Genomic DNA, 13,871 nt, shown 5'->3' with positions numbered 1-13,871 from the left:
TGATCCTCTCTGGCGGCTAGCACGAGCATAGGGCTTACCGCCAGGGAGGTTAAAAGAGGAGGGAAACTTACAGTTGACCCCATTAAATACTCTTTCTCATAATTGGATTCATCTGTGTATGTAGGTCAGGGGTCACTGAGCTTACCAAGCCAATTTGAGTTCCAATAATTAGTTCTAAAGGTTTTGGAATCAATAAAATGACAACAGTGCCCAAATTTATGCACCTGCCTAATTTTATTTTAACAATTATTGCACATTTTTTTGTACTGTAAAAACCAATGTTTTATACAGGAAAATCATGAAAATTGACAAGGTTGCCCAAACTTTCGCATCCCACTGTAGCTGTCATGTCCCGCGCCGTTCTCCTACAATCCTCTGTTCCCCGCCGCAGGCACCGGTCAATTATTTGTTTAACAAGACGAATAGTGTGTGCTCCCGCTCGCACTCTGGGAGCTTACTGCACAGGAGCAGTACGAGGTTTTCTCCCGGAAACGACCGCACAGCCGCAGTCTTGCTAGAGGAATAATTACACCCAGTTCACATCTGCGTTTGGCAACGGAATCAGCCATACGGCTCTGTGTTCGAGGAGTAGGAGTCGGGGCGATTTTGGGCACCCGGATTTGGAGTCGATGATTTCATAAAGTAAGGAGTCGGTGTCGGATGATTTTTGTACAAAATCCACAGCCCTGTAAAGTATTAGACTAAGGAGTCGAGGAGTCGGAGTCTGAGCCATTTTGGGTACCCGGAGTCGGAGTTGGAGTCGGAGCCGTGGTTTCATAAACTGAGGTGTCTGAGTCGGAAGATTTTTGTTCCGACTCCACAGCCCTGAAAAAATTGCAGCAGGACCCAATTTTCTGGACCGTCTCACTCAGCGGAACAGAAACTGAAGGCTTTGCAGCTACATAGGAACAAATAGAAAACTGACAGTTTTTACCTGATCCTGATGGCGGCATGCTCCGCAAAAAAACGCAGATGTGAACCAGGCCTAAGACCAGGACCAGCGGCGGGGAACGGATGATCATAGGAGGACGGCGTGGGACATGACAGCTACGGGGGGCCGATAGAAGCCCCAGGTAAGTGTCTGTTTTATTTATTTTTTTTTTTTTTACACTCCACAGAACCCCTTTAACCTCCTTGCCGGTTATCCCGAGCTCAGCTCGGGGTAACCTGCGCAGGAGGATATCTCAGGCCCCGCTGGGCCGATTTGCATAATTTTTTTTCCCTACACGCAGCTAGCACTTTGCTAGCTGCGTGTAGGTCGCGATCGCCGCCGCTCGCCGCCGATTCGCCGCTACCCGCCGCGCCGAGCCGCCCCCCCCGCCCCAGACCCCTGCGCAGCCTCTGAGGATCTGAGGATCTGAGTTCCCTCTGACGTCACGACGTCTATGACGTCGGTGACGTCATCCCGCCCGGTCGCCATGGCGACCGGGGAAGCCCTGCAGGAAATCCCGTTCTCAACGGGATTCCCTGCATACTCTGATCGCCGAAGGCGATCGGAGTGGGTGGGGGGATGCCGCCGCTTAGCGGCTATCATGTAGCGAGCCCCGGGCTCGCTACATGATTTAAAAAAAAAAAAATTAAAAAAAAGTGCGGCGCTGCCTCCTTGCCGGATTTTTTAGACCGGCAAGGAGGTTAAGAAGTCGCACCCTTCAATCACATGTACAATGCTGGATAGAAAGTACGTCATCTGAATATCTGCATCCATGCCCTGCCCTGCACTGCAAATGTAGCAAAATGTGCCCATTACCATTGTCTTTAATTGCTTGTGGTGCTGTGCGTGGTGATACACTGCAGCTTCTGTGTCAGCTGGAGCATTTCCATCACATTGCATCAGAGAACGTGTGTCATGTTCCACTGGCTTTAATGGTCATTGTGACGAGGTGCTGTAGGAGAGGCCAGCACAATGCGACAAGTGTGAGGCCTCTTTTCCACGGACTGTTGAACTGTGTGCTCAACACACAGTTACCAAGCAGCAGTGAGCAGTTACAAGGCAGCAGTGAGCAGTTACCAGGCAGCAACAAGCAGTTACCAGGCAGCAGTGAGCAGTTGTGAGAGTTGGAGAGGCATTTCACTGCCTATCAACACAACAGTCCATGGAAAAGAGGCCTAAAAGTGTAAAAGGGGTCTTAATGTAATTGATAGAGAAAATACACTGTGCTAGGCTTCCTGCGCACTGCATGCGATTCCGATTCTGATTTTTAATCGATTTTTACATCCGATTCCGATTTTTAATCGTTACTGCAAGCTGCGTTTTTTCTTTCGCTTTTCTGTTGATTGCATTCAGAGAAAATCGGAATTGCAAATTGGAAATGGAATCGGAATTGCAAAACGGATTTGCAGTGTGCAGGGAGCCTTATACTGCTGACAATTTTTTTTTCTGAGTGAAAAAAAACCACATTCAAAAACATTTGTTTTCACTTCAAATGTGTTTTCCTATGCAAAAAAGGCTCAGAAAAAGCAAAGTGTGAATGCTGCCTTGGGTTACTTGCAAACTGTATCAGTTGCATTGTGCATTTAGAAAAATAGCATCACAACAATGATGGAAAGTTGCATCACAATCACCGCCATCTCCCAGTGACGCACTGCATGCAGTGCATTATCCTGAAGGAATACGTTGCACTGCACCTCAAACATGCCAGTGTGAGAGCGCCATTGAAATATAACTGCAATTATATTGTCCGTTGAGCTGTCCATTTAATAAAAAACGCAACATTTCAAAGCTAATTTTCAACTTCCAAAACTTTAATTACAAGATAACTTTGCCATGCTTTATGTAAGTCTGACCAGCAGTTAAACTGTTAACTTCATGCATGCAAAATGTAGTCCTCCTACCACAAGATAGATAACTGTTGCACAAGGAAAAGTTGATGTAATTTGTACTCAAAAGTTTGCTTTGACTCGCACCACTTTTTTTGCATTTGCCAATGCTCACAAATTGTTTGGGTGATGTCAGATATGAATCAGATGTGTGTTTTTTATGGAGAATCATCTAGTAGAAATTCCATGCTGAGCTGATAATCCTGCATCACCTTGGTGTGAAAGGCAGTAGGGAACACATGAATCTGTCACATATGCTGATTTTAGGATATGACATCATTGTTAAGAAAGTTCTCACAGGGAATCACATTATGCTTCACTTTTTTAAATTGGGTATCCTGTGCACTTCAGGCAAGGAAAGAGCAGTAACAAATAATAAAAGTGTATGCCCCTAAACAGTTTGGTCCTATGTAGATGAACAGGTTAACCACTGCATCTCAGATCTTTTTTCCCCTTATCTACTAGAGCAGTTTTGACATTTTAGCTACTGTATGTCCAGGTTAACCTTTTCGGGACCGGCCACCTACCCCCCCTTAAGGACCAGGCATTTTGCGCGGGAAGGGGGTGCGTGCATTTGGGGGGGTCAGGCGGCCGGATCCGGTCTGTGGCTGCCTGGATTTGTGTCCCCCCATGGTGGCCTGGGCCCCCCCTTCTGCCAGCAGCCTTCACTTACCTTCCAGGCTCCAGCGATGAGCCGCACGGGACCCTCTTCTCCGGCCAGCATCTCCGTTCTGTCTGACGATCAGTTCTGGGTCGCGGCTTGATGACGTCATCAAGCCGGGACCCGGCGCTGACGTCAGACGGAGCGGAGATGCCGGCCAGAGCGGAGGGGGGTGCCGATTGTCGCGGGAACGGCACGGAGGTGAGTGGATTCTCTTCTTTTCCCCCCTGCCGCCGCAGCTGTCAAACTGATCACTGTGATCCGACGGTGATCGTAGTGATCAGCAGCCATACGCGATGGCTGCTGATCACTCGGGGGAGATGTCGGCTGTCATATGACAGCTTAATCTCCCCCTCAGGGTGCGCACGATCGCGTCGGGAGCGGAAATTGCGGGCCGGCGTAGATTCTACGCCGCATCAGGCTAGAACAGCCACAAGTGCGGCGTAGAATCTAATGCACGTGGTCCCGAAAAGGTTAATCAGCAATAACTTCAACACTACATATGACCCCATAGTGATACATACATCATTTTTTTCAGGACAAACTATGCTTTCTTAGGGTGCTTTTTCCCCCAGAAATTATTTTAATCCCTAAGCATTTCAAGGAGGAAAAAAAAAATAATTCAAAAATAAATAATAAACAATAATTAAATGTGGCTATTTATCCCATTATTATAAAACTTAAATTTTGTTGCTGCTATAGTGTACAGCGAAGACCTTTAACCTCCCTGGCGTTCTATTGAGAAAGTTGGCTGCATGAAAGCCCACTAGAGGGTGCTCCGGAGGCGTTCTTCCGATCGCCTCCGGCAAGCAGAACAAACAAGGAAGGCTGCAATGAGCAGCCTTCCTTGTTTGGCTTTCCTCGTCGCCATAGCGACGATCTGAGTGACGTCATGGACGTCAGCCGACGTCCTGACGTCAGCCGCCTCCGATCCAGCCCTTAGCGCTGGCCAGAACTTTTGTTCCGGCTGCGCAGGGCTCGGGCGGCTGGGGGGACCCTCTTTCGCCGCTGCTCGCGGCGGATCGTCGCAGAGCGGCGGCGATCAGGCAGCACACGCGGCTGGCAAAGTGCCGGCTGCGTGTGCTGCTTTTTATTTCGCTCAAATCGGCCCAGCAGGGCCTGAGCGGCGACCTCCGGCGGTGATGGACGTGTATAGTCGTCCATACCGCTGAGGATATATATATATATCTATATATAGGTATACTTTTCTGCATTATGCAGTTTTCCTCCTAGTACTGCAATGATAATAAAAACATGTCTAAAGGTAAACGGGGAGGAATAAATTATTTATAGAAAGGGTACCGGTAATTAGTTGCGTTGTTATGCTGGGGGTGTGGTTTCAAAAGTGGGCAGGGTTATATGAGGTGGCAGTATTAGCTGGGTGGAGACCTGGGGGGCCAATCCCCAGCTCTGGGGAGCAGCAGTAGCAGTGGACCTATAGATTTTGTTTTTCTTTATAGATTTCATGCTGAATGTAATTTTAAAAAAATTGCAGTGTGCGGTAGTAATAGATCCCTCTTGAATCAGATGTCGATCAGTGAGGTATCTATCTTTTGGGCATGTACTTGTCAATCTGACATTGTACGGCAGGCTTAATAGTAGGTGGTTCATGGAAGGTCTTTTACAACCTTTCCCTATTGACCTCAACTCACAGAGATTTTGCAACAATTTGGATATGATAAAGGGCACTTTTGACCATAACAAGCAATCCTTTTTGCTGCTAAAGGGTCTCTGAATGGCCCAATGCATGCCCACTACTTTTATTTCATTCTTGTAAACTTGCCTTTCATGATCAGAATTCTTCCACACTTTTTTTTATAACAGTTTAGGTGTAGGATTTATTTTTGCAAGATATTAAAATGTGTTTTGGATGCTTAAGATGTTTTGTGGACAGACCTCATACCCCATAAAACAGGTTCTTCCTTGATTGCTTTTATCGCCAGTAAATAGTTAAGCATACTACTGCCAGAATTATGACTAATTAGCAGGACTGCCAGTACAATATCTACCTGGCACTAGAACACAGTAAAACTTGCGTATTTGTAAAAGTGGCAATATTCCATGCACGTGAAATAATTACTCAATTTACTTGTCATAAATAGGTATCTGTAATAATTTACACTCTAGAACTGCTTTGCAATGAAGTCTTGGGATTCAGTCGTTCACACTACCAGTGCTTTTTAAGCGCCAGTGATTTCAAAAAGCTCTAGCTAATGTAATGAGCTCTAGCTCTAGCTCAAGTGAGAACAAACACATAGCATTACATTAGGAAGAAGGAGTTCTAGGGAAGGAAAGGGGCAGCATGACAGAAGGTTCTAGGGGATGACAAGTTGAAATGATTCAGAAGGGGTGGTGCAGTTGCAATAAATTCATCATGTTTTCAGGGCCTAAATTGTGTGGAGATTTACATTTTAGATGGCCAATCTTAGAGAGGATTCTCCATTTAATGGTTAGTCAGTGGAGTGAACAAAGTATTGGTATTATTTGGCAATGGCAGGTTTGGTTTGTTTACAATCTGGCAACATAATTCTTTACTAATTGCAGGTAATGCAGGTCCTTGTTTGGAAGGGTGTATAGAGGGCATTGCAAAATTCCAGCAGTGATGCAATGAAGGCATGAACCGGGGTTGTAAGATCCTCTGGAGCATGGGTGTCCACATATATGGGCAAAATGGGGCATGTTACGCAGTGGGGACAGACGGCTGCTGATGAGGTCTTTATCATGATGAGTGGGGTGGGGGCCCCTCTCACTAAACATGGGGGGGGGGGGTCCCTGCCACTACCTAAGATTGGGGGCACCTGTCACTAAATATGGAGGGTCCTTGTCACTACCTAAACTGGGGGGCACCTGTCACTACCTAAATTGGGTGCACCTGTCACCACCTAAACTAGGGGAGTCCCTGTCACTAAACATGGGGGGTCTGTGTTACTACCTAAATTCAGGGATCACCTTTCACCACCTAAACTGGGGGGGCGGGCCCTGTCACTAAACATGGGGGGACCCTGTCACTACCTAAACTGTGGGGCACCTGTCACGACCTAAATTAGGGGTTCCTTGTCACTACCTAAACTGCGGTGCACCTGTGTCAGAGGCGCTCACAAATTAATACCTACCATAGTCCTAGTCTAATGTCCCACCATTGCTAAGTTCATGTAAATTTGGCTCTACCCGTGACAACACCCACATTCTGGTCCATGGCCATGCCCATTTTTCAATGCTGCGCACTACTACTCCCCCCCCCCCCCACCACCACCACTTTCCACCAGAACATGCGGACGCCCATGTTCTGGAAGTTTGCAATATTCCTTAGGCAAATATAGGAATATTTCATAACTGCCAAGATTTGATTTCTGAAGTTTAATTCCCCATCATCAATTAATATACCCAAACTTCACACAAGGTAAGAGCTATTTAGGCTGCAGTTCCCAAACCCCAGTGGTGGGGATTGAAGTTTTTGTCATCAGTAGTCATTACTTGGCAGCAAAGCAGATCCACTCTCAGTTTGTCTGCATTAAGTTTAAAGTAAACCAGAGATTAAATAAATAAAAAAAATATACATACCTCTAGCCCCCTTCAGGCTGACCAGTCCCTCGCCGTCTTCCCAGGCCACCTGGGCCCTCTGCAATTTGGCCGGTTAATCCGCTAGTTGGCGCGTACTGCGCATGCACAGTTTGGGAAGACGGCGAGGGACAGGTTAGCCTTAAAGGGAAGGTTCAGGCAGCGCTTAAAAAAAAAATCCAAATCCATTTACCTGGGCCTTCCTCCAGCCCGTGGCAGCCAGGCTGTGCCCTCGGCGCCACTCCGCAGGCTCGTGTACACTAGTGTAGTGTACTAAAACACTGTAAGCAATACTGTACATCTTTACCATCTCAACAGTTTACTCTGATGTATCTCACAATGGCATCCCCTAATTACTTAGGTGAACTTTCTGCCCTCTGGTCACATTATAGACTTGGCAGCAGTCAGGAAGTAGCCACGTGGGGGGGGGGGGGTTAGAGTGTGTGAGCAGAGTTGCTTAATCCAATCATGTGTAATCTTGTTTAAACGGAAAAAAAAACTTGGCACAAAAGGATGTTCATATTCATTGGTACACTTTGCTGCTCATTATTTCACTCCTCCTGTAAGAAATAAGACTTTTAATTATTACAACACTTTCCACAGTTGTTCAGACATGAGAAAAACTGATCAGTGTGTGTATGCCTCAGTACTTCAATTTGCATAATACTGTAGGAAGTAACTTCTAAAACAAGCATGTTTTCCTTGTCATGGAAAATATGCTCTTTCCCTGCTCAAATGATGTTAAAGTGAACCTGAGGTGAAAAGAAACTTGAGATAAACACGTTGTAGCTATCCTCCTACTCCTAAAAATGTACTTTTTTTGGGATATCCCATGGTTTTATATTGCGTTTAAACATTTTCAAAGTAGATTTAATGTTTTATTGTCTCTGCTCAATAGCTGTCTATTAACTGTCCCAGAGCTAAAATAGGTGAATGAACCTTTTTTTTTTAATCTATCTGCTGCTCTCAGAAGCTCTTCTTTGCAGGAAAGCTTTGTATGCCTGTAATGCCTTGTCAGTGAGGGTTACACTATAATCCGACACGGGTCCGCTATAACCCGACAAAGGTCTGACAAGACAGAAACTGTCATTTGCGTGCCTGAAGTTTAACTCTTTTAGGGCGCAAAAAGAAACACATCCTAGTTATTTGTGTGCTAGCCACTGTGCATACACATCATGATATCTTATCATATGACACGTCACTTCAGGTTCACTTTAAGATGTGTGATTGATGTACATACCTGTCCAGGGTCAAATATGGTTCAGATACATACATACTGATTGTAAAAATAAGTACTGTATGTAATGACAGCAGATACTCCTGTCCCATACTATGTTCTGGGGAAAAAAGCATGGCTGAAGTGCCAGTTACCCCAAGCTCATAGATCTCACTACCCCTTCCCAAGGATCTATAGGAGAGGGGTGGTGAGCAGAAGGTCTGCCATATCACCCTCCTAGAATACACTATGGCTCTGAAATAGTCAGGTTGAAGGTGCCTACAAAGCAGCAGCGGTCATGTCACTCCTGCAGTCTTCCTGAGCCTTAAGGTATACTGTATATGATTTTAAAATGGTTTATCTTACAAGGCAAAGTTAGTAGGAGGAAGTGATATTTGCAAAATAAATAAAAGGGTAAACTTAAGATGTTCCAGTTGAGTTGGGCCTGCAAGTCTGATAGCACTCTCTGTTGCATGGGAAGTGTTATTGCCCAAAGGTTCAGCCAGTGTAGGTGAGAAGCTGAGGTCTTGGGCTGTCTTTATAAAGATTTGATAATTCTTAGACATTGGAACGCCGGTTTCTTGAATGAATGAATGAAGCAGAAAACACGTACAGTTCCATATTTCATGAAGTTGTTTTAAAATAGGTATCTAAAAACACTTTAGAATTATTTTATTGTCTTTGATAGCCACGTAAAGGTATACCGAAATTTTGGATGCTGAGCTGCAAAGCTGTACGAATTGGAATGACTGGCTTCTTCCCAGGGATTTGGCACACTAGTAGTTCGCTATTATAGAGGCAGTGGACTTTGTCTTATGATGCAATTTGCTGGAAATGTCTTTCTTCAGATAGAGATGCTGCAGCAGATATACTAACTTAGTGGTGAGATATAGAGATCCATTGCACATTTTAAATATTTAGTTTTAGGTTACTAAAAGACTAAATATTATTCTTGTGCCTACACTGTGGAACGTTTCTATCCTAAAATTACCTCCTCCCTCATTCCAGATTACAGCTAGAATTATCATGCCAGATGTGTACTGCACTTTTGTTTTTTCTTAGTTCAGGTTTACTTTAAAGTGTTAGTGTACTTATTAAAGCCCCATCCCAGTTTATTTTCTTTATTAAACCAATTCTTCCCTGTAGTCATAAAAGTTACATTTATATGATTAATAGTGACATCTAATACCTCTGCTATTCTGTGAGCCCCTCAATTTTGATCATGGCTGAGCTTACACTCATCAAACAGGATGCTGAGGGTGGAGCTTAGCTAGTATGCTGCCACTCAGTTCATCTCTCATTGGGGCCTATGGAGGGAGCTAGGGCAGGTGGTGGGAATGAGTAGTAATTTGGATGGTAGGCTCTTATAGTCTGCAAATGAGAGCATGTCAATCATTGGGGCACACGCAAAGCCGTGGAGGTAGGTATTTAGCAGAACTCGGCTAAGACGATAGTTCGGTGTCGGCTGACAATGTAGAGTGTACAGCTGACCCTTGATGTCATCCATCCCGCCAGATCACTGAATGTCAGGAGACAAATTAGCGAATTATCATATATTGCTCCCACTTTGCAGGATGATTTTGCACTGCACACCGTCCCTACTCCTCTCTCTATTATGCAGTACACATTGCACGGCTGTAGGGAGAAAGCATGTTTGTACAACGCTTGTTACCTGAAATGTTACGGATCTATCACTGATCAGGAAGACCTTAAATCAGTATGAGACTTCATTGTTTACCTTAGGGCTGATAACATCAGTGGAGTTATAAGCAGTGTAGAAAGACATGTCCCTACCATCAATGCAATGAGAACACATTGTGCATACAGAGAGCAGCATACAATGTAGCTAGTTCACTATGAGTATAAGAACAGCATAACTATTTATTCTGTACATGCTGGGGTTAAAAATGTCTGTATCTTCTCGTAAGGGGGGGGGATCAATGATGAAAGTATGTTGCATTATTGAGTATTGTATAAGTACACATTTTATGTGAAGATGTTCAATATCTTGCAGTCATATGGCAGGTTTGAGATTTTGTGCAGTCAAGTTTTCATGCTGTGCAATAAATTTCTATTAACGTTTTTTATATTTACAAAACTCAATATAGTTTACGATTTTTGCTGCTATACAGTTGATTTATCTTTGTTGAAACATATAGTTATGCAGGTTTCTATTTCTGTATTGTGCTTGGATAGAAAGTTCTACCTGTGGTGTGGATTTTCTTGTGTTTTGACTTTTATAAGTAGCTCTATTCACGCTGCAGTTTGATACAGAATTGTAATTGGTGGTTTCTGAGCTCTACAGGTTCCAAACAGCTTCTTCTTTTGGAAAGCAAAGATACAGACTTTGATTCATAGATTTCTTACAGAAATAGTTCTGGGATCTCTGCAGAGACTGATGCAGCTCAGGCAGTGTGAGAGCAGAGGTTCAGCATACTGCAGGTGGCCTGCAGGTAAAGATGCTTTTTTGTTTGTTGGATGGGGTTCTTATCCAGATTAAATACAGTGAGAATAGTTAGGATCCAGCCTTTCCATATTCCCCACCTGCACAAATTTCAGAGGTTCTTATTGCTCTGTTCTCATGAAGCCTTCTCTTTCCAGTCGAGGTGTAGGGTCCACCACAGTATACACACCTGGGCTACCGTGGTTGTTGAATTTCATAGCTGCCCACTGATGAGGACGATACTGCAAGGAAAAGGTCATACAAATACTTTATTCATTGCATGCAGTGGATTAGGGTCATCATTTGTTTCACATGAATTGCTTAATCAGATATGATTTATGCAGTAGTGAATATGTACAAAATACTAATAAATAAGAAGATGCTTAAAGTGACCCAGAGATGAATAAAAAGGCTGTTTTTTACTTACCCGGGTCTTCCTCCAGCCCAAGAAACACGGATGCGTCCCTCGCCGTCCTCCTGCGGTCCTTCGTTAAAGAAAATCTGAACTGAAAATGAAAAGTCAAAATAAGCATACACAAGTCATACTTACCTCATGTGTAGTCTACTTCTCAATCCCTTTCTCCTCTCCCGCGTCCTGTTTGTCCACTGTGATCAATGGATTTCTCCATCCTCCATTTTGAAAAAGGCCATTACCCCATAACAGCTTTCTGGTCAGCACACTGTTAAACTGTAACATCATCCACTTGAGCCATAGGGAAACATGGACATTACCGGGCATATCAGTTGTCCACTCAGCTATAACTGACAGCAACTGATATATTTCAGTTCTGACAAAATGTTGTCAGAACTGGAAGGGATCATTGTCAGAAGAAAATTGTGAGCTTCTGAGAGGAACTGATGGCAAGGTAACTATTTAATGTTCATTTGAAGTTACCTCATGTGTTTATTTTAAATAATTTTACTCAGTACAGGTTCTCTTTAAGCCGCAAATCCACCTCTGAATGGCTGAAGAAAAACAAAATGAAGACTTTGGAGTGGCCTAGTCAAAGCCCTGACCTGAATCCTATTGAGATGTTGTGGCATGACCTTAAAGAGAACCCGAGGTGGGTTTGAAGAATATTATCTGCATACAGAGGCTGGATCTGCCTATACAGCCCAGCCTCTGTTGCTATCCCAAACCCCCCTAAGGTCCCCCTGCACTCTGCAATCCCTCACAAATCACAGCCATGCTGCTGACAAACAGCTTGTCAGAGCTGGCTGTGTTTATCTCTATAGTGTCAGTCTGCTGCCCTCCCCGCCTCCTGCAGAACTCCAGTCCCCGCCTGCATCCCTTCCCTCCCTGCTGATTGGAGGGAAGGGACGGGGGCAGGGACCGGAGCTATGCAGGAGGCGAGGGAGCAGCTGAGACTGACACTACAGAAGTAAACTGAGCCTCACAGCACGGCTGTGATTTATGAGGGATTGCAGAGTGCAGGGGGACCTTAGTGGGGTTTGGGATAGCAACAGAGGCTGGGCTGTATAGGCAGATCCAGCCTCTGTATGCAGATAACATTCTTTAAACACACCTCGGGTTCTCTTTAAAAAGGCAGTTTATGCTAGAAAACCCTCAAATAAAGCTGAATTACAACAATTCTGCAAAGATGAGTGGGCCAAAATTCCTCCAGAGCGCTGTAAAAGACTCGTCGCAAGTTATCGCAAACGCTTGATTGCAGTTATTGCTGCTAAGGGTGGCCCAACCAGTTATTAGGTTCAGGGGGCAATTTCTTTTTCACACAGGGCCATGTAGGTTTTGAGTTATTTTTCTCACTAAATAATAAAAACCATCATTTAAAACTGCATTTTGTGTTCAATTATGTTATCTTTGACTAATAGTTAGCGGTTTTTGATGAGCAGAAACATTTAAGTGTGACAAACATGCAAAAGAATAAGAAATCAGGAAGGGGGCAAATAGTTTTTCACACCACTGTGTGTATATATATATATATATATATATATATATATATATATATATATATATATATATATATATATATATATATATATATATATATATATATATATATATATATATATATATATATATATATATACACATATCAGTGTGGTGGTTTGGGTTAGGTACAGGGAGGGTTCTGTGTGAGAATAGGGTTAGGTATAGCTACAGTACAATATACAGGATCTTCTCAAAAAATTCGCATATTGTGATAAAGTTCATTATTTTCTGTAATGTACTGATAAACATTAGACTTTCATATATTTTAGATTCAAATACACACAACTGAAGTAGTTCAAGCCTTTTATTGTTTTAAGATTGATGATTTTGGCATACAGCTCATGAAAACCCAAATTTCCTATCTCAAAAAATTAGCATATTTCATCCGACCAATAAAAGAAAAGTTCTTTTAAAACAAAAAAAGTCAACCTTCAAATAATTATGTTCAGTTATGCACTCAATACTTGGTCGGGAATCCTTTTGCTGTAATGACTGCTTCAATGCGGCGTGGCATGGAGGAAATCAGCCTGTGGCACTGCTCAGGTGTTATGGAGGCCAGGATGCTTCCATAGCGGCCTTAAGCTCATCCAGAGTGTTGGGTTTTGTGTCTCTCAACTTTCTCTTCACAATATCCCACAGATTCTCTATGGGGTTCAGGTCAGGAGAGTTGGCAGGCCAATTGAGCACAGTAATACCATGGTCAGTAAACCATTTACCAGTGGTTTTGGCACTGTGAGCAGGTGTCAGGTCGTGGTGAAAAATGAAATCTTCATCCCCATAAAGCTTTTCAGCAGATGGAAACATGAAGTGCTCCAAAATCTCCTGATAGCTAGCTGCATTGACCCTTCCCTTGATAAAACACAGTGGACCAACACCAGCAGCTGACATGGCACCCCAGACCATCACTGACTGTGGGTACTTGACACTGGACTTCAGGCATTTTGGCATTTCCCTCTCCCCAGTCTTCCTCCAGACTCTGGCACCTTGATTTCCAAATGACATGTAAAAGTTGCTTTCATCCGAAAAAAGTACTTTGGACCACTGAGCAACAGTCCAGTGCTGCTTCTCTGTAGCCCAGGTCAGGCGCTTCTGCCGCTGTTTCTGGTTCAAAAGTGGGTTCATGCTTCCATCTGCTGAAAAGCTTTATGGGGATGAAGATTTCATTTTTCAGCACGACCTGGCACCTGCTCACAGTGCCAAAACCACTGGTAAATGGTTTACT

At 43.9% G+C, this 13,871-nt stretch overlaps 2 protein-coding genes across 15 annotated transcripts in view; one reads left to right on the top strand and one right to left on the bottom strand.

Moving 5' to 3' along the window:
* The window catches only part of LOC137541444 (dickkopf-related protein 3-like), a 219,941-nt gene that overhangs the window by 85,482 nt on the left and 120,588 nt on the right, over positions 1-13,871 (top strand). The gene's annotated exons all lie outside the window — the stretch shown is intronic.
* Positions 2,741-13,871, bottom strand: part of PLXDC1 (plexin domain containing 1) — a 101,823-nt gene continuing 90,692 nt past the window's right edge. For all 5 annotated transcript variants that reach the window (XM_068262732.1, XM_068262733.1, XM_068262734.1 and 2 more), the window contains one exon: positions 2,741-10,937. In XM_068262732.1, the coding sequence (XP_068118833.1) occupies positions 10,818-10,937 (120 nt within the window). In that variant the 3' untranslated portion in view covers positions 2,741-10,817. The remainder of the gene's footprint in view (positions 10,938-13,871) is intronic.

This window comes from Hyperolius riggenbachi, chromosome 12, assembly GCF_040937935.1.
Source record: "Hyperolius riggenbachi isolate aHypRig1 chromosome 12, aHypRig1.pri, whole genome shotgun sequence".
Classification (NCBI taxonomy): domain Eukaryota; kingdom Metazoa; phylum Chordata; class Amphibia; order Anura; family Hyperoliidae; genus Hyperolius; species Hyperolius riggenbachi.
Note: the sequence above shows the minus strand (reverse complement) of the source record. Positions and strands in the feature narration are given on the sequence as shown.